General features: G+C 36.5%; 1 protein-coding gene across 2 annotated transcripts in view; it reads left to right on the top strand.

The window, feature by feature from the left end:
* Positions 1-20763, top strand: part of NETO2 (neuropilin and tolloid like 2) — a gene marked incomplete at both ends in the record, with an annotated part of 66372 nt that overhangs the window by 1530 nt on the left and 44079 nt on the right. The window contains 5 exons of one of the 2 annotated variants that reach the window (XM_082676362.1): positions 9707-9763; positions 12538-12678; positions 13341-13589; positions 18473-18496; positions 18601-18728. In XM_082676362.1, the coding sequence (XP_082532488.1) occupies positions 9707-9763; positions 12538-12678; positions 13341-13589; positions 18473-18496; positions 18601-18728 (599 nt within the window). Of the gene's footprint in view, positions 1-9706; positions 9764-12537; positions 12679-13340; positions 13590-18472; positions 18518-18600; positions 18729-20763 lie in introns of both variants that reach the window. The other variant, XM_082676361.1, reaches the window with a different exon arrangement.

The raw sequence follows: 20763 nt of genomic DNA, 5'->3' as shown, positions 1-20763 counted from the left end.
GAAGGGTTTTGCAGCTTTTCTGCCTTTGCCTTTGTCGTTGGTACACACTGCCCTCTCTGGCCACCGTGGTGAAGCATTTAGTTGTTGCACCTTTCAGGAAAGGATTCTGTGGTTGATGGCAGAGCTACAGTGAAAACAATGTAGTATCTGGCTTTTCTTTTTTTAATTTTACCCAACCTACACTATTTTTACATGCTGGTGTATTTTTAAAAGCTCAAGCTAACTTGTTACTGTTAGGCTTACGAGAGAGAAAGCCAGCTATTTTTAAGTCTTCTAAAGTTTATGTATATGTGCTTATAAATATGGGGAATTGGTCTGGAAAGATTCAAGAAATTAACAGAAGTTGATTCTGAGAAAGGGATCTGGGAGACTGAGAAACAAGAGTAAAGGGAAGACTTCTGTTTCACTGCACACCCATTTGTATCACTTGATTTTTTTTAAACCAAATGCATTTGTTACCTATATAAACATTGGTATTTTTAATTTTTAAAAATTACCTTTTAAAAAATATTGGCTTTTCCCAGTGCTACCATTCATTGTGTGCACCAATGCATGAAAAAGTAGCCCTTAAGTATCCTGTAAGGTGTAAATTGTTTCAACATTGAAGAGGTTCTTATCAGAAGCAGTTATTTAACATTTACATAATTATGGATATTACCTACCAAAAGCCGCCTTTGGAATATTATGGTCAGTTTCTACTAAAACAAATCAGCCATAATGACTGTGTGAAATTTTAAGCAGAAGGTAACTTTAAGATGCCATTGATTCTTTGTTTTACTTCCAGCAGTGAGAACAAAAGGATAACTCTGCTGGGCTTTTAAACGTTTCATATATTGTTAAATCTGAATAATTCACTTTTAACTGTTTATGATCACTCCAGGTCTTATAAAATTTGATTTGCCTTCTATCAAAGTTAAGTATCATAGTCACATGAAAATATTACATTAGTTTTATAAACCCGTTTTTCACTGTTCATATTCATTCTGCACACTTGCTTCAGGAGAATCCTATTAGACGCAGTTACATTTAAATCTGTATAAACTGTGGTTAAATTTATGGTGTTACAGTGCATAACTATCCTTTGGCACTATATTTTAAAAATCTTATCTGAGACTGTGACAAATATTAACTCCTGTCCTTCATCCTTAAGCCTCTTACAAGAAATTAAACCGTACAGAAATAAGTACCATAATGAGAAGTTATCCCTTTAATAGGGAAGTTTTTAAACATAGCCTTGGGAAAAATTAACTTTTTGACTTTTTCCCCCCATTTGGAGAAAATATTTTAATACTGACAGTTGAAAAGTTATCTGTGTTTTGAAACCAAACTCACCTTTTAGGAAAAACATGCAGCCCTGTAATACACGTACATGTGCATTACAAAACAAGTTCAAATCAAAGCCATTTTCAGTCCTTTTAGGAATAAGATAGAAAAAAGATAAACTATAAGTAAAGTTCATATTTAAAATTATAAAAAATAATCCAAGTTCTGCCCTTGGTTACTACCCATTCAGCACAATCTCCTGTCATTTTAAAATTTATGATCCTGCACAGTAATTTTTTTTTTTTTTTTTTTTTTTTTTTGCCTGTGGCATGCGGGATCTTGGTTCCCCGACCAGGAATCAAACCCATGCCCCCTGCATTGGGAGCGTGGAGTCTTAACCACTGGACCTCCAGGGAAGTCCCTGTTGGTTTGGGGGTTTTTTTTAATGTGTCCCTGGGGCCCTTTGAGATCCTAGTTATTGTGGTGTTTGAGTTAGAAAGGGGAATCCTAAAAGGTGATCTAATCCAGTGGGTTTCCAAACTTTCCTTAACAGAACTCCCTCAGAAGAACTCTTATGAGTGGGTACTTAAAAACTAAACAAAGAACAGATAAGAACAAGGTTGCTCTGATTGCTGAGGGCCCTCACCCTCTCAGTCACTAATCAGAGTGGCCCCCGAAGAACTAACACTTTTTAGCATCTTTGTTCACAAAATTACAGGGTGTACTAATCTGAAAGTTCAATTCGTCCTAGTCAAAATGACATTAAAACATGTTGGTTTAAATATGCCTAGAGTAATGTATTGGAAGTTATAGCCTTAGTGGGTGAGAAGATATCAAATACTCTTCAAAATGTGACCTGGTCGTGTTAAAGTCTGATGATAGTTGTTGTGTATGTCTGAGGATTCCTGTATAATTAGAGCATACAAAACGGCCATCTCAAGAGCATTTGACTAACAAGAAGGTTGTCACATTCTGCAGGAAAGAGAAAACACTTCTGCAGTTACTCTTTCTTATAAGTGATTGGCAATGTGAGTAGCACGTGGAGGGTGGAGTGATCCCAAAGTTCACCAAGATCCATCTTCTTTCTTAACTACAAAGTAAAATTGAGTTTGATTAAATTAGGGTACTTCTCTGTTCTTTGGAACATAGCTAATGGAAAACAAGTTACTACTACCTCAAGTAGTATATGGACTCTAATTGAACTCCATTTTGCTTTCATTATAGAAAATAGGAGCAGGGAGACCAGTTAGGCGGTTCTTAAGTTATGGAGTCTCATGATAGGTTTACCAAACCTTATGTTTACTGCTTAGATGCTAAAAATAGGAAGGCTGAGAAAGAGGTACATTTAATTACTAACAAAGGTAAATTGAGTCAGCTTGAGAAAAGTAAGAGTAGTAGCATATCTGAAAAAGAAAAAAAAATTCTTTTTCTGTCCCCTGATTTATGCTCAAATAAGCTGGGTCATCTCTGTGCCTGCTGTTAACCAAGATGTGTGCTTGTTAATTTGTTAGTGGGGCTCTGTACTATATGTTACAGTTACAAAGAAAGTATAATCAGGATTTTGCTTAGTCACTTCATGTATTCATCTAATTTTTGTTGAGTGCTATTATGGGCCAGCCAGTCTTCTAGTCGCTAGAGATGCATCAGTGGTTCAGAGAAAAGTCCCTCTTTCTAGTAGGAAAAGACAGATAATAAGCAAGAAAATAGCAAGTAATATAAGTAATAATTAAAATATTATTTGTATAATAAAACAAGATGAAGAAGAAAATGTAGAGCTTCTTTAGCAGTCGGAGAGGCCTCAGAAGACCTGAATAACAGGAAGGAACCAGCCATGCACAGAGAGTCTAGGCAGAAGGAATAACTAGTCCCTATGGCTAGAATTAGCTTGGTGTGTTAAAGTAATGGGAAGAAGACCTGTGTAGCCATAGATGGTCAGGTGCCACACCACATAGGACCTCTGAAGTCAGAATATGGAGTATGGATTTATTCTAGATGTAATGGGACTCTGTTGGAAGATTTTATGAAAGGCTGTGATGTGATCTGATTTATGTTTTGAAAGGATCTCTGGCTGCCGGGGACAGAGTAGGCTATAGGGGACTATGGCAGAAATAGCCAGTTTTCTTCCAGTATCCATTTTACCTTTCAGTGATTCTCTGAATTTTAACTAAGCACACAACCACCCAAAATAAATACTAGATTTTCCAGCTTTCCTTAGGATTAAGTGTAGCCATGTGACTAAATAAGTCTGACCAGTTAGATGTGGGTTCAACTTTGGGGAAGTGGTGGTATATCTGTTGTTCAGTTAAAATTTTTATTTTGATATCATTGTGGATTCTGGGCAAAAGTTTTTAAAGGAAGGAGGAATGCCCTGTGTCATTTCTTCATTCTTGCTGACTGTAATGCAGACATGGTAGCTGTAAAGAAGATATGGAACCTGGCACTCTAGCATCTATATTGGACCATAAGATGAGCCTGGAAATGAAAGTCACGCACAACTGAGCAATAAGACAGAAGGAGCTTAGGTCCCTAGTAATGGTATAGCCACCACTCTAGCCCTTGACTACTTACCTGCACAGTTTGTTTACTTGTCAGAGAAATATACTCTATCTTGTTTAAACTACTAGTTTGGGTTTTTTATTACTCATGCCAAACCTTATGCTAACATAATAGGAGTGTGCAAAATCAGTGAAAGAAACAAAACCATACAGAGATAGAGAGTTACAGAAGTGAAAAGTATGAATGCTATCTAATAAAATTAACCTTGGGAGAGTTCCTAGAAAAAGCAGGTTTTTAGCAGTGTGAACATTATTTTGTAGAAGCAGAGGGAGGTCCGTGGCAAGTGCAGATGTTCAGAAACAAGAGATATTTGTAGGGACATTATAAGAATACATATACATACATATATGTAGTAGAGCATTCACCAGCATTTCCAAAATCAACTCATCAACTCCTTGTGCCCACCCTCTGCCCCGCCCCATCCATCTTGGCCCACACGTGCTCCTACTGTCACCAAAGGAGAAAACAGGCAACTTGTTTCTGTTTCTTTCAGTGTACTGTCACTCTCCTGTTGTAGTGGTCTTCAAAGTGTTGTGCCAGGGCCGACAGCTTCAGCATCACTAGGGAATTTGTTAAAATGCAAGTTTTCAAGCCCCACCCCCAGACCTACTGGATCAAAATCTCTGGAAGTAACCCCCCACCAAGTCTATTTTAATAAGCCCTCCAGATGAATATGATGCACACTAAAGTCTGAGAACTACTGTCCCAATGATTCATTTCTCAGATCTGGAAGAACTGCTGAGTAGGATTTGTACATTTTTAAGCCTTGATATACATTACCAGATTAACCTCCCAAAAGCTGTGCCAGTTTACAATCCAGTGGCAGAATAAGTCAGTTTCCTATATCCTGACCAACACTAGAATCTACATTCTTTTTAATATTAGTAAGGCAGAATTTCTGCATTTTTTTGGCACATTTTCCTGGTGGCATAATCTTTTATCCCATCTGTTTGTAGTTTTTATTTATGTTCCTGTCTTTTGTAAATGAAGGTGTTCTCCCAAAAGTATAAATATAATGTTTTTTTCAATCTGCTATTTATTTTCCTACTTATTGATAGCTTGAAGTAGGGACCTACTTTTTTTTCCCAAATAATTAACAAGTTATCCCAGAACCATTTATTAAAACTGTCTTCTCACCAAGTGTTTCAAATATCACATATATTTTAATAAATTCTGGGATATGTATGTCTGTTTCTGAGCTTTTCCTCTTCCATTTTCTTATCTAAAGGCCCCTTGAGAATAAGGACCATGTCTTCTTGGTTCATTGTAGTTCCAGGGACTGACTCACTGCCTGAAATACAGTGGACGCTAGTAATGTTTGTTGACAGATCATCTATTTCTTCCTCTACCGTGGCTACATTTTATAATTACTGTAGCTTTATAGTAAGTATATTATTTTTATGTATTTTAGTCTTTTATTTTTATATTTTCCTTGGCCACTATAAAAAAGTATTTAAGATGACCATCAGAAGCATTTTAAGTACCAAAAAAACACACTAAGATTTTTATTAAAACATCATTAAATATTGTATGACTTACTGGGAAGAAATGTTACTTTTACATTGTTTTATTATCCAAAACATATTCTCCATTGTATTAAATTTATTTACTTACTTGTTTGTTTAATTTATTTTGGTCTTACTCTCTTCCTTTAATAGGTGTAATCATTTTCCAAGTAATTCTCTTGGGACTTCTAGGTTTTAAAATAACATTGTCTATAAATAATAATTTTGTCTCCTTTCCAGTATTTATTGCATTGGCCAGAGTTGCCACTATTAAGTAACAGTGGAAAGAATAAACCTGACCTTGATTTTTAGTTGATTGGAAAGTACGGCCTTAAACTGGAAGGTCTGGGGACAGGATTGCAGTAGAGAACTCTGATAACCATGATTCAGGGTTAAAAGGAGTACCTTGGAGGATTTGTATTTAATACCTTGACTATCACCTGTCTTTATCATTTAAGCCTTCATTTTTAAGTCAGATCTGTACACTGGTTATTAAACTACACTACATTAAACTCCAGAACCAGAGGTGAGGTCATAAGTGGTGGACAGTACCTTTTTCCAAGCATCAGATCACAGGCGGTTCTCTGCATAACCAAACTCTGTGGTTGTGGAGTTTAGAATTTTTATTTTGGCATATATTTCTGGCTTAAAGAATTAGTGCCTTCCTGGGTACGTTGTCTTTGAATTCAAAGTGTGAGGTATCTCTGGATTTGAGAAATTATTGACCCTTTTGGTAAGAGAAAGAAGGGAACAAGTGGCACATAGATTGGGATTAAGGACAGAACAGAGCACGACAGCACTGTTTCATGTACTAGATAATTCCAATGTTTGGCATCAGTAGAGTTTGTTTTACTGTCTCAGCCTGATTATAGCAAGCAGCTTACAAAGATCCTGTTATACAACTAAGCGAAAACTGTTTCTTATGACACCGAATTTAGAATGATTAATAGTCACCACTATATCACCATAGCTATCACTAAATATTTCTGTCCCTAACTGTTGTGCAAATTTGCCTTATTTATATATCATTTTTTTTAATTCAGTGGCAACAGTTCATTTGGTTGATAAGAGTTGTGAATAGCTGTTTTAAACATTTGGCAGGGGGAAATTGTGAGCAACACCCTAAATAAAGTAGAGAAGATTTAATAGGGTTATTTGGTCTTGTAATTTTATTTTTAATGTGATTTTTTCTACCTCAGTTGTATATTCTGTGTAAATTCCATAAATCAAGTGTTTTACAAAGCCAAATTTTTATTAGTCATTATGTAGAATAATTTTCTAGGCACAATTCATCTTTTTACCGTAGTTTTACTGTTGCTCTCCTGGTTTCAGTTTGTTGATTTCTTACTTTCCCTTTCTGCCTGGTTTTGTATTACTTGCTTAAATACTGTGAATTATAAATTTAAAAATTGGTAAATTGTTATGCCCGTGAATCAGGAGGAAAGGTATAATCACAAAATTTTGACCAGTTCTGTATCACCTGACTGGGATGATATGCGTTGGGGAATAGTGTCCTCTATCAAGATACATTGGTACAGATGGTTGTGATATTTGCTGAATTGTCAAATATCTAACGTTACCCTAGATTTTTGTTGTTGTTTTTGCGGTACGCGGGCCTCTCACTGTTGTGGCCTCTCCCGTTGCGGAGCACAGGCTCCGGACTTGCAGACTCAGCGGCCATGGCTCACGGGCCTAGCCGCTCTGCGGCACGTGGGGTCTTCCCGGACCGGGGCACGAACCTGTGTCCCCTGCATTGTCAGGCGGACTCTCAACCACTGCGCCACCAGGGAAGCCTTTTTTTTTTTTTTGGCTGTGCCTCATGGCTTGCAGGATCTTAGCTCCCCAACCAGGGATTGAACCCAGGCCCTTGGCAGTGAAAGCACAGAGTCCTAACCGTTGGACTGCCAGGGAATTCCCTAGTTTTTCTTTTCTTTTTTTTTAATGTATTTTATTTATCTTTATTTTTGGCCGTGTTGGGTCTTCATTGCTGCGGGCAGGCTTTCTCTAGTTGTGATGGGCGGGGGCTACTCTTTGTTGTGGTGTGTGGGCTTCTTATTGCTGTGGCTTCTCTTGTTGCGGAGCATGGGCTCTAGATGTGCAGGCTTCAGTAGTTGTGGCTCGTAGGCTCAGTAGTTATGGCTCGCAGGCTCCAGAGCACAGGCTCAGTAGTTGTGGCACACGGGCTTAGTTGCTCCACGTCATGTGGGATCTTCCTGGACCAGAGCTCGAACCCGTGTCCCCTGTACTAGCAGGTGGATTCCCAACCACTGCGCCACCAGAGAAGTCCCTAGTTTTTCTTTTTGATCAGAAATCTTCTGGGTTTTTTGTTTTTTAAAAACGGTTCAAAATCCATTCCTCTAACTCTGATCCAGTGCCAGGATGTTAAGAGTTTGAAGGAAGAATTGTTCCTACATAGCATGAGATCTTCAACACTGCTAGCAACCAAAGAAAGGGAGGGGAAATTAAAGTTGTTGAGAGAAGACAGGAAACAAAGGTCAACAAGGATACAGGTAACCAAAGATGAAGATGTATGATTAGATTATAAGATGTAAACAGCGTAAGATGACAAGAACTCTTTGTATATTGGTGACTTTGGGTAGTAGATGCTGGGTACATGCTACTGAGTGAACAATGGCTTGACCATCTACCAGTCACTTAACTAGCAATCTCTTTAGTGCCTCCATCTCCCTCACCCCTAGACATCCTTTAAGTCACCAATTGCAGTTGACTTTATATCTGAATCATGTTATAAGTATCTCCTCCTTCCCATTTACACTACCACTGCTCTGCTTCAAGACCATATCATCTTTGCTTCCTAAATGACCTCTCTTTTTAAAAATTTAGACTCCACACAGCCATGAAGATTAGTGGTCTGAAACACAGATGTGATAATGTCACTCTCTAGTTTAAAAACTCACAGTGATTTCTCCTTGTAGTCAAAGGTCCAAACTCTTTAGCATGGTATTCAAGGCTTTTTACAGTTGGATCTCATCCTACTATTTCTAACCTGATGTACCACTTTCCCCTCCACATGCTAACTGTACTATTGTACTCAGAATTTCACTAATATCGCCTATAGATAAGTGCTCATGGCTCCATGTTTTTGTCTAAGCTGTTTCTTTCTCCCTCTCCTGGGTAGAAGTTCTATCCAGTCCCACTAGAATATACCTTTTTTTTCTAAAGCTTTCCTCTATTCCTCTTAACCCCCAGCTGAATGAATGGTTCCCTTTTCTGCTTCAATTGTGCTTTCTGTTATGACCCCTGTTAAACTCCTTTCACCTTGTATTGTGGGTTGTCTTTGACAATAGGTTGACTCCTTAAGGATGGCAGTTTGTCCTAAAATCTATCATTTATTTAGCAGAATGCCTGGCACATATAAAGGGCTTTGTGCAGTGTGCATCACCTCATTTAATCTTCGCAACAACCTTGTGATATTGGTGTTATTAGCACAACATCCCCGTTTTACAAATAAGTAAACTGAGTTGGAAAGGCCTCACAGCTGGTACAGAGCAAAACTTGAACCCCAACCTGGATCCACCTAACTCCTGAAGTCCATTCTCTTTTAACTGTTTTGCTGTATTTCTCCCCTGCCTCAATCTGTGTATCCTCAGTGCCTGGTATCCAGTAGGTACTCTGTATGTGCTTGCTGACCGAATGAATAATAAAAACTCCAGTTTACACAGGAGGCTGATAGTGTGGTTTCCATTGAAAGGGAGAGTAAAAGATATCAGTGCATCATTCTTAAAAATAACATGTTATCTTCAAAACACAAACATATACAAAACAATATATTGTTCATTGGGTATCAGAAATGTTAAACTTGGGGGCGGGGGTGGGGAGAAGCTCCATTTTCTAAATAATGCTAGCTTTCGTAATGCAGGACACAGCGCTGTACCGCACAGCTATAGAGTGTCTTAAATTGATTTCTAGGAAACTGCTGCCCCCTTACTTCTGTCTTTATTATGAGTGTTCTCACAAGTCAAATAATCTAATTGAACTTTTACTGGCATAATACGTTGCAAAGCTAGCCATTATGCATGTAAAGTCTTTGAGGAGACAGTAAAATAAATACGGGATAATTGGGGTCAGCTTAGTTTGTTGTTAAAAAAAAGTATGTGTTTTTTAATCCATCATAAATTGAAAATGTACTATTAGTGCTTGTATAAATGAGTATAATACCAATTACATTTTTTCTTGGGTTCTCTTAAGTGTCAAATAGTAACTCAACATAACATTTAACACTTAAAAATCTTGAGAGTGAATGTTAGTAAGAAATAGGGAGTTTTAGTTCATCTTTTTTTGTCACCTGATTTTCCTTATAAACTTGGTAAAATCTAATGTAGATTCAACTTTTTAACTTCTCTTCTCTTTTATTTCTCTAGTGTTGTTAATAACAATACTTGTAGTGGAAGGGATTGCTGTGGCCCAAAAGACCCAAGGTAAAGACCTTACAGTGCTAATTTACTGCATGTTCAGGACAGTGGGATGGCTTATTTGGAAGGATTTCAACTTTTGAGTACTATTTCCATAATCCCTCTGGGGTGTTCCAGTGACCTGAGGCTTTCCATCAACCTGTCAGCCTCAGTTCGGCTAGGTTCAGCTGCAGTTAGCCAGAGTAAATTGTTAACATAAAGTCTTGCATTGATAAATTTAAAAAATTGGCATAACTAGTGACTCCTAGAACACTATGGATTATGTCCAAAAATCAAATGAGATTCATGCTTTATCACTAAGCAAAAATTAAAATCCCTTTTTCCAGTGTAGACAAATGAAACGTTTCCATCAATAGCTTATTCAAAGCCCTGGGGACCTGTTCTAATTGTCCTTGTTTATGAAAGAGGATTAGCTAGTGTGAGTTTTGAGCCAGATATTCGTGTCAGAGTTTAGTACATTTCCTAAATAACCTGACTTATTTTTATTTTCATCAAAGTTATACATACACATGACAAAAGTCAAAGCATTCTATAAAGTTAATTAGGAAAAATCAGTCCCCCAGCCTATCACCCCATTTCTCCATGGAGATAGCCACTCATAGCTGATTCTTTTGGTATTTTCCTGCATACTTCTAAATAACATACCATACAGCTCTTCTTGGTTATTTCAGTTTCAGGTAGTAGAAAATAATTTTCCCACCATGCGGGATGAGAATTGATCTGTTTCATGCACCTCCTCTTCACCACCTACCACATACAAGTGTTCTTTTAACTTTGTGCCACAGCACCCGCATCAGTATTGTTATAATTCTGGTTACATCTCTTCAGGGTTTACGTCAATTCACCCGTTGGGCTTTTTCAATATGAAAATTTTGTCTTTGGATGTAGGAAATTTTTCTTTCCCTTTTTTCTTGTTTAATTTTTAAAATTCCCTTTTCTCCATTTTTCTCTCTTCTGTCTTCAAGGAACTCTTATTATTAAGTTACTTTTTTAAAAAATCTTTTCTGTTTTCCATTTCTCTTTTAACTGTTTTCTTCTCAGTAGTCTACACTGAGACTTCCTCAACTTTATCTGCTAAACCAAGAATTGGAAAACTTTTTTCTATAAAGGGCCAGATAGTAATCATTTAAGGTTTTGAAGACCTTTGTAGTCGAAGGAGCACCTATTCAGATCTGTAGTTGTAGGGTGAAAACAGCCATAGACAGTACAGTACGCACATGAATGGGCATGGATATAGTCCAGTGAACTTGATTTACAATAACAGGCAGCAGGCCAGATTTGGTCCAGGGCCATAGTTTATGGACCTCTGCTCCAAACATGATATTTTTTTCATTTCTTCTATTTTTAAAAGCTTTCATTTGTTTTCTAAATATTCTGTTTTTTAGAGTATGCCTTGTTCTTGTCTTATCGATATACATTTGACCCTTGAACGATGCAGGGCTGAGTGGTGTTGATCCCCACATAGTCAAAACCTGCCTCTGTATTCGCAGTTCCGCATCCTCACATTCAGCTGACTGCAGACCAAGTAGTGAGCGCACCCACGCAGTTCAATCCCATGTTGTTCAAGGGTCAACTGTACTCTCTTGTTCTCTGAGGAGATTAAATGATCGTTTTGTTTAGTGCTTTTTTTTAATATTCTATAATCTTTGTATCCTCAGAGTTGTTTTTAATCTGTTTTTCATATTAGAGGCTTTCGTCAAATGTCTGGTGCTCCTTGAATGCCTTTCATAGTTATGAGAGGAGCATGCAGATCTGCTCGTTAGCTGTCTGCAAGTGTAGACAGGGCTTCTTTACTGCCACCCTCCCTGGTGAGTGACCAAGTCCACATCCTTGAGTCTTTTTCTTTGGGCTTATTAGATTCCCCAGAAAAGATTAAGATTCCATTTCCTGCTTAGAGGCTCTACATCTGATCAAGAGGCCTTTGGGAAGTTGAGTGGGGGAAGAGACGGGAGGTGTGGTTCAGCATGTTAACATTCACCTCATCTCCCTGTTTTCAGGTTGGTATTTTTACCCTCAGCTGTGCCTGGTGTCCCCTGGTCCAGCAACCCTGTGTACCTTCTCCAAAGAAATAGTCTCATTTTCTGATATGGTGATAGAGCAGCAGCTACTTAGATTTGTGGAGTAGGGGAGGGTATTAGAAATCAAATTGATTCCAAAGAGACTTTTAACCAAGCCTCATGTTTTTAAAAAGCCCAACTTCACCACCTCCTCGCCCACTGCCAGAGATACCTAGTGCTGCCAGTTGTTATTATTGCATCCACCTCTTTGTACTTATGGGTTTACGCCGTTAAAAAAATTGTTTACTGTCGTTTAAGTGGACTTTGAAGAAGGAGCAGAGCCAAATGCATGTGTTCAATCTACAACCTTTAACTAAAATAAAATCCCTTGGTAATCTTTGAATCTTATTTGACTTCGTCCTAAACTAAATGTAGAGGTACCACACCAGAGATAAATTCCTGGGGTCCTTTTATTTTTATGTCAGAATTGAATTTTATAGAGTTTTACTGATTTATCAGATTCTCCCACATGGTTTTGCCCTTGTAAAATCTACGCATTTTATTTCCCTGTTCTTATACATGGCAAACTTGTCCTCTAGAGCAAATGCTTCTAGCCAGCACAGCATACCATCTTCACCTTCATTTCACTTCTATATTCAATTTGTTATGCTGAATTTGTCAGTGGTTCTTAAAAATTATATATATGTGTGTGTAACAGAGTGGGCAGTTGTTTGGGGAAGCTGTGGGGGGAACTATAAGTGATGTTTTACATGTTTCCCTAAGATGGACAAAATATTGGAATCAAGCACATTCCTGCAACCCAGTGTGGCATTTGGGTTCGAACCAGCAATGGAGGTCATTTTGCTTCACCAAATTATCCTGACTCATATCCACCAAACAAGGAATGTATCTACATTTTGGAAGGTATTTGACCAATTTCTGTCTTTCGTTGGATGAATTTTTACTTATTGTAAAACTAAATATATTGGTTAAGTGCCCTGGTTAAACCAGTTTGAACAAAATTTAAATATGTATTTTAATTAAACTGTAGTCATTATAAATATTTCTTAATACTGACATTAAAAAAATAATGGTTGAAATTTTATAGGAATTTTGGATCTCCTAAAATATAATTTAACTAGATGCATCAGTATATATGAGAAACTTCTCTGATAAGAAACCTAAGCTTACTGGTATCTCTTATTAGCCTTTCTGCAAATTTATGTCCATAGTTACATTATATGTTTCTTTCATTTCTTCTGTTTTTCTATTCATCATGGTACATTGTATCTCATGAACTAAGCATTAGCTTCTCAACTCTAATTTTAATCAATTAAGTACATTCAATTTAATAAATAACATTATGCCAAAGGGAAAGATTACTATAGTTCTATGGAGTAGCATTATGATTATATTATTAATATACAATGTAACATTTATCATGAATTTTATATATAACAGTTCTCATTATGATCCTCATCTATGAAACAGTAACAGAGCAGTTGTTGTGCTTTTCTCACTTGTGTCAGGCCATTTTTACTTTTTCTTGTTTGCGTTGCCCTAATTTGCTTACTCTTATTTTCTAGCTGCTCCACGTCAAAGAATAGAGTTGACCTTTGATGAACATTATTATATAGAACCATCATTTGAATGTCGGTTTGATAACTTGGAAGTTCGAGATGGGCCGTTTGGTTTCTCTCCACTTGTAGATCGTTACTGTGGTGTGAAAAGCCCTCCATTAATTAGATCAACAGGGAGATTCATGTGGATTAAGTTCAGTTCTGATGAAGAACTTGAAGGACTAGGATTTCGAGCAAAATATTCGTTTATTCCAGGTAAAGAAGTTATTATTTCAGTGGCTAGGTCTCACTCTGGTTTTAGAATCTTAAGGCTAGAAAAGAGATAATTCAGTCAAGGTAATCAAATCAAGGCTTTAAAGAAGTTAGAAAGGTCAAAGGGAAATCAGTCCATGAATAAATAAAAACTTAACAAAAAATTAGAACTAAAACTATGTCACTTGAATTTTGAAGTATATCATAGATGGTGTCTCATTATTTCTTAGATTTCTGTATGTTTTATAGCATATATCAAATGCCAAAGATATCACAAATAAATACATTTAAAAAATAATTCAACAAATTGTCTTATTTTCATGATCTATACCAAAAATTATTTTGGCAGGTTTTTTCCATTGGAATGATTCAATTACTCATTTGAATAAACAGTCTCTAGAAAATACTGAGCAATAGAAAGAATAGCGCTCTGCACTTGGAGGCAAAAGATCTGGGTGTGAATCCTTTCTCTGCCACCTACTAGCTATAAAATTTACTATTAAGCACAGAGCTGTGCCTAAGAGTTGCTGTTGCTAAGATGGGAATATCTTCCTGAGGCCACCATAACTAATTCCCAGAAACTGGGCAGCTGAAGACAACAGTACTTTATTTTCTCAGAGTTCTGGAGGCCAGAATCCAGCAGGGTCATGTTCCCTGTGGGAACTCCAGGGGAGAATCCATTCCTAGCCTCTTGCAGCTTCTTGTGGCTGCCCCAGCATTTCTGGACATGTAGCCTCATCACTCCAATGTCTGCCTCCATCTTCACATTCCCTGTCTTCTCAGAATCCTTAGCTTAATCACATCCTTTGCCTTAAAATGTAATATTGACTTTTTTTAATCTTATAAGGTAGTATTCATAGGTTATGATGATTAGGATGTGGACATATATTTGGGTGGTGGGAGAGCACGCCCACCTATCAGCATACTCTATCTTATCTACCACACGGTTATGTGGGAACACTTTATAGTCCTCAAAGCCTGTCTACTGTAAAGATATGCATATCCCTAATGTGGCAGCACAAAGATACACTAGTTATTGCTCCTGTCTTCCAAGAGTTTACAAACTTAATAAGATGAAAAAGTAACTTAATGTAACAATTATATAATTATAAAATTATATAATCTTTTTGCTTTTATTTATGTAAAGATTATATAATTATATAATCTTTTTGCTTTTATTTATGTTTTCGTGCAAGAAATTTGCTAACTTAAAAAAATTAAATCATATCCAAATGAAAATATCCATAACCTTATCACCCTATAAATAAAAAACCGGTATTAACAATATGGTGTGTATCCCTTCAGATGTTTTTCTATATCTGTTTATTTTGTTTATTTTATATAACAGAGATCATGCTATTCTTTCAGCTAGGTTACCAGCTTTTTTGCCTGAACAATGTAGTCACCTTTTTTTTCCCTGTTAGTAAATGTGTTAATGGTATTTTTAAGTGTTACTTAAGTATTTATGTTCTCAATGTCAAAACGATAACATTTTCAAAAAGTAAAATTTATTCTTTTTTTTTTTTTTTAGAACAGTTTTTAGGCTCACAGCAAAACTGAGCAGAAAGTGCAGAGTTACCATATACCTCCTAACCACCCCCCCACACACACAGCTACCTCCAAAACCTAAAATGAACATTCTGCACTAGGGGTACATTTGTTACAACTGATGAACCTGCATTGACACATCATCACCGAAGTCCATATTTTACATTAGGGTTACATCACTCTTTTTTTGGGGTTTTTTTTTTCAGCCATCCGTATACATATATCCTCTCCTTTTTGGATTTCCTTCCCATTTGGGTCACCACAGAGCATTGAGTAGAGTTCCCTGTACTATACAGCAGGCTCTCGTTAGTTATCTATTTTACACATAGTATCAATAATGTATATATGTCAATCCCCATCTCCCAATTCATCCCACCACCCTCCCCCCTTGGTATCCATACCTCTGTTCTCTAGGGTTCACTCTTAGTGTCGTACATTCTATGGGTTTGGACAAATGTATAGTGACATATGTCTGCCATTACAGTATTATACAGAGTATTCCCACTGCTCTAAAAATCCTGTGGGCTCCACCTATTCATCCCTCCCATCCCAACCCCGACAACCACTGATCTTTTTACCGTCTCCATAGTTTTGCCCTTTCCAGAACGTCATAGGGTTGGAATCATACAGTATGTAGGCTTTTCAGATTGGCTTCTTTCACTTAATAATATTTACTTAACGTTCCTCCATGTTTTTTCATGGCTTGGTAGCTTGTTTCTTTTTAGTGCAGAATAATATTTCGTTGTATGGAGGTACTACAGTTTGTTTATCCATTCTGTTGAAGGATATCTTGGCTGCTTCCAGGTTTTAGCAACCACAGATAAACCTGCTGTAGACATCCATATGCAGGTATTTGTGTGGACAAGTTTTTAACTCATTTGGCTAAGTACCATGGAGTGCAATTGCTGGATCATATTAAAATTTGTCTTTAGTTTTTATTTAAATGGATTGTGCTGGTGGTGGCAGAACATTGTGAATGTACTTAATGCCACTGAATTGTACACTTAAAAATGAGTAAAAGGATAAATATTATGTTATATGTTTTACTACAATAAAAATAAATTTTAAAAATTACAAACAGGAGTCTAAAAAAGCTTAATTTGAAAATTCAGATAGAAGACATATATATCAACCCACCAGAATGAAAAAATTGCTAGTCTAAAAGATCTCAGAATTTTTAATTAGCCTGTTTAAACCTATTTTAATTCACAGTTTATTGTATGTAACTGGTTGCTCAATTCTTGTTAAAATTGTTTTCTTTGTTGTTTTGGCCACGCCATGTGGCATGCGGGATCTTCCCAACCAGGGATCGAACCTGTGTCCCCTGCAGTGGAAGCGCAGAATCTTAACCACTGACTTTCTGCATGGTTATCAAAGTACATGTTGAAAAAAAGTAAGAGTAAAATTTTTAGCTTAATCTAGCATACATCACAGAGACTGTTCTTTTTTAACTTAATAATCTAAACCCAACCTCCCTAAATAAAAGGGAGTGACGACACTTCAGCAATTTTGCAGAGAAATGTCAAAGAGAAATCTAAATTTAAACAGCATTAGAGTAGAAAGTCATAGCAACTGTCTGGCAGGTGAATCAGAATTTCTTCACAGGTAGGAAAGAATTCTAGGACATTGTCATTATTGCACTAAAATTTCCAGAATTATCCCAGTTACTTCCAGGACGTAGCAATCCATTAAGAGCCTCTCCCTCAACAAATATCACCAGTAGCTCAGATAATTTCATTTATTTAGAAGATACTAATTTCTCATCATCGTTAGTAAGTTTCATCCCTATTTACAAATACCTAGACAAAATTTACTTTATATGACTTTAAATAACTAGACAGCCATGATTTAGCTATTTACGAATTGTCTATTTATTTTGACTTTTTTTTTCTTTTAGTGGTAAAATTGTGGTATCATCACCCACACTATAAAGGCAAGAAAGAGTAAGAAAGAAAAATGTTACAGTAAGAAAAACTGTCTAGAGAATTAGAATCTAGTCCTGACGTTGCCATTATATGGTCTAAAAAAGTCATAATCTCTCTGATTCAGTTTCCTCATCTATAAAACAGAATAGTACATGATCTTCTTGATGTTATTGTCATTAGCATAATATTAAACATAAGGTCTGTAGAAACTCTGAAGTACTATAAAATGCAAATATAAGGTAATATAGTATAGAAATCCTTAGCATTTTATTATAATTTATATTTTAACCATAAGCCATATGAAGTTGCTCTCATGATACATAAAACTAATAGAAGAAAAAGAACTGCATTTCTTCAAACAATCTTTACATATAAAGTTGCCTGGCTTTGTTTTTTAATATTTTTAAAAGCATTAAAGCATTATTCAAATGATTAAGATGTTTGTTTTTTCTTTCAGGCAGTCTAAACTTATTTGCAAAAATCTGACTCTATATAGGACTTTGTAATGTCTTTTGATACTAAAGTGTCAATCAATTCAGTTAATTGATTTAGTTCATAAAAATCAAATACCTGGCCAGCTTCATTAAATCAGTTATTTTGATATAAACTATTGGTTGTCAGTTTTCTATGAACTATTTCATAGGGCAGACTATCCTATATATCATCTAGTCATCTCTCTTTTTCCTGCCATTGTGAAAAAAACAACTTACTAGCTGCTACTGTGGTGGGATAAATTATATGTAACATAAAATTCACTATCTTAAACCTTTTAAGTGTACAAGTCAGTGGCATTAAGTACACTTACAATGTTGTGCAACCATCACACCGTGCATTTCCAGAACTTTTTTTGTCATCCCAAGCTGAAACTCTGTCCCCATTAAACACTTAACTCCCTATCCCTCCCTCCCTACAGCCCTGTGAAAACAGTCTCTGAATTCGACTAATCTAGGGACCTCAGTTAAGGGAATCATATAGTGTCCTTAACTGTCTGGCTTATTTTACTTAGCATAATGTTTCCACACACATCCATGTTGTAGCGTGTGTCAGAATTTCATTCCTTTTTAAGGTTGGATAATATTCCATTGTATTATTTATACTACATTTTGTTTACTCATTCATCCATCAATGGACTAGCTACTGCAGTTGACATAGAGTTGTGAGTTTTCAGGTAGCATAAATAAGTTTTTAGTTCATAATTGGATCAAAAGTATAAAGGTTATCATTTTTACAATATCGATCCTATAAATGAGCACCTCAATATGCTCATAAATAGCCAGTGGTCTGTAGTTTACACAAATGAAAGCTTTTTCTTGCTTTGTTAAGTATAGCATTAGACATAACGTAAGATATTAAGCCTTAAAGTAACTCTAAACTACCTCAATGCCAATGACTTTCTTCTTTTCTCTGTTACAGATCCAGACTTTACTTACCTAGGAGGTATTTTAAATCCCATCCCAGGTTTAGTATATTACCTCTTTTTCCTCATGGCATCTTTGATCAGTCTTATTTTCCTTTGAACATCATTCATCTGTTCTTTCTAGATTGCCAGTTTGAGCTGTCAGGAGCTGACGGAATAATACGTTCTAGTCAGGTAGAACAAGAGGAAAAAACAAAACCTGGCCAAGCAGTTGATTGCATCTGGACGATTAAAGCTACTCCAAAAGCTAAGGTAGTATTAAGTATGCAGTCACTTCTAAGAAGAACATAATAAGATGTGATTTGTATAATGTATTATTTTGGTTCATGCAGATACTTATTATTTACACTGACGTTACAACTTCTTAAAAATTTTATTTCAGTCACATTATTGAACACCTAGCATCTCAGCATTGTTGTAGTTAAATAAACTACAACATAAACTTCAGGAATGTCACGCATACATTAATATTCTTATTTTAAGATTCTTAAAATCTGTGTGTTCCTATTTGGAGAGTATAGGTATTGATCAGTGTGATCATAGATTCATAAACACCTCTATGAGGAGGTAAAATAGGCCATAGACGTTAAAGTTAAGTATCATCTTAGTTCTGTTCTTACCATGCTGTCCTCTGCTAATCATATAGAGTTTTTATTGGAAAGTACCACAGGGAAGGATGTTTTTAAATAACTCTGACAGGTTGAGACTGGTTGCTGACTACTTCTGCTTTTTGCTTTTAGTTTGTACTTCTAGGAATAGTAACAGTTAAAATTATATTTATTGTTTATATATGTAAACAGAAAAGAAAGAGGGTAGGAGAATTTAAAGAATTAAGAAAATCAAATTTAAAGTTTCTGTTAATATGATGGATGAGATAACCTGAAAACCTACCTATTACAAAACACTTAGAAACATTGGATAAAATATAACGGATATCCTTTTAAAACCATAGATAAGCTCCAAAAAAGAAGATAATTCTTATGAACTAGAATGAAAGAGCTATAAATCAGAGCAGTAAACTGAAATCGATGGTACAAATGCCCCTTGCTGATTTCAGTAACCTATGACTACTCAAGGGTAGATATTGCAGGAGCTTGGCATCACCCACACTGAGACAAATAAAAGGCCTAGGGTTCGTGTGGCCTTTGAGAGGACTGCCACATGAAGCTGGAACCCTCAAAGGGAGATTATTGCCATGAAATGGTAGATTAGAAAAACTCTTCCACTAGCGCAAATTGGTAAAAAAGAAGCTTATCCTGGGCTCAGTCTTTAAGATGCGGGTGAGGCTGAGGTCTCCCCTAACCGTTTATACCTATATCTTTATTACAGCTTGGGATGTGAATTTACATTCCATGCTCAGCCCAGGAACCGCTTAGCCCCAAAATGAACAAAATGGTCCTGGGCTTATTAAACCTTTTGAGGCACCTGAAAAGATAAATACAAAATAACCATGTAGGCTACAGGATTGCTATAGCTAAAACACTGCTGAAGTAAGCTTACAACCTAAAATTAGAAAACATAGGTGAACAACCCACCATGAGTGAGTTAACAGGCATAACAGCAGAAGTTTCTTAGATCCCCAAGAACTGAAGTCTTAAATATCCTACATTAGTAATCAAAAGAATGAGAAAGAAAAGTATCAAGTATGCTTTAAAGATAACCAAATGGAACTTACTCAAGTAAAAATTATAGTATTGAAAGACAGATTTGAGAAAATTACCCAGAAAGTAGTTTGAGGATGGGAGACAGTGGCAATTTATTAAGAAACTTGGAAGAAATGACAATAGAATTATGTTTTCAAAGTGCTAAGGAAAAAAAATTAACTGGCAATCTAAAATTTGAAAATTACATGTCCAACTAATCTGTCTTTCAAGAATGAGGGCAAGGGTTCAAAATGGCGGAGTAAAAGGACGTGCTGTCACTCCCTCTTTTGAGAGCACCAGAATCACAACTAACTGCTGAACAGTCATCAACAGGAAGACACTGGAACTCACCAAAAAAGATACCCCACATCCAAAGACAAAGGAGAAGCTGCACTGAGATGGTCGGAGGGGCGCAATCACAATAAAATCAAATCCCATAACTGCTGGGTGGGTGACTCAGAAACTGGAGAACACTTACACCTCAGAAGTCCACCCACTGGAGTGAAGGTTCTGAGCCCCATGTCAGGCTTCCTAACCTGGGAGTCTGGCAATGGGAGGAGGAATTCCTAGAGAATCAGACTTTGAAGGCTAGCACGATTTGATTGCAGGACTTCAGCAGGACTGGGGGAAACAGAGACGCCACT

This window comes from Grampus griseus, assembly GCF_964374135.1.
Source record: "Grampus griseus genome assembly, chromosome: 19".
Classification (NCBI taxonomy): domain Eukaryota; kingdom Metazoa; phylum Chordata; class Mammalia; order Artiodactyla; family Delphinidae; genus Grampus; species Grampus griseus.
The sequence above is the reverse complement of the archived record's forward strand: the minus strand, read 5'-3'. Positions and strand labels throughout refer to the sequence as shown.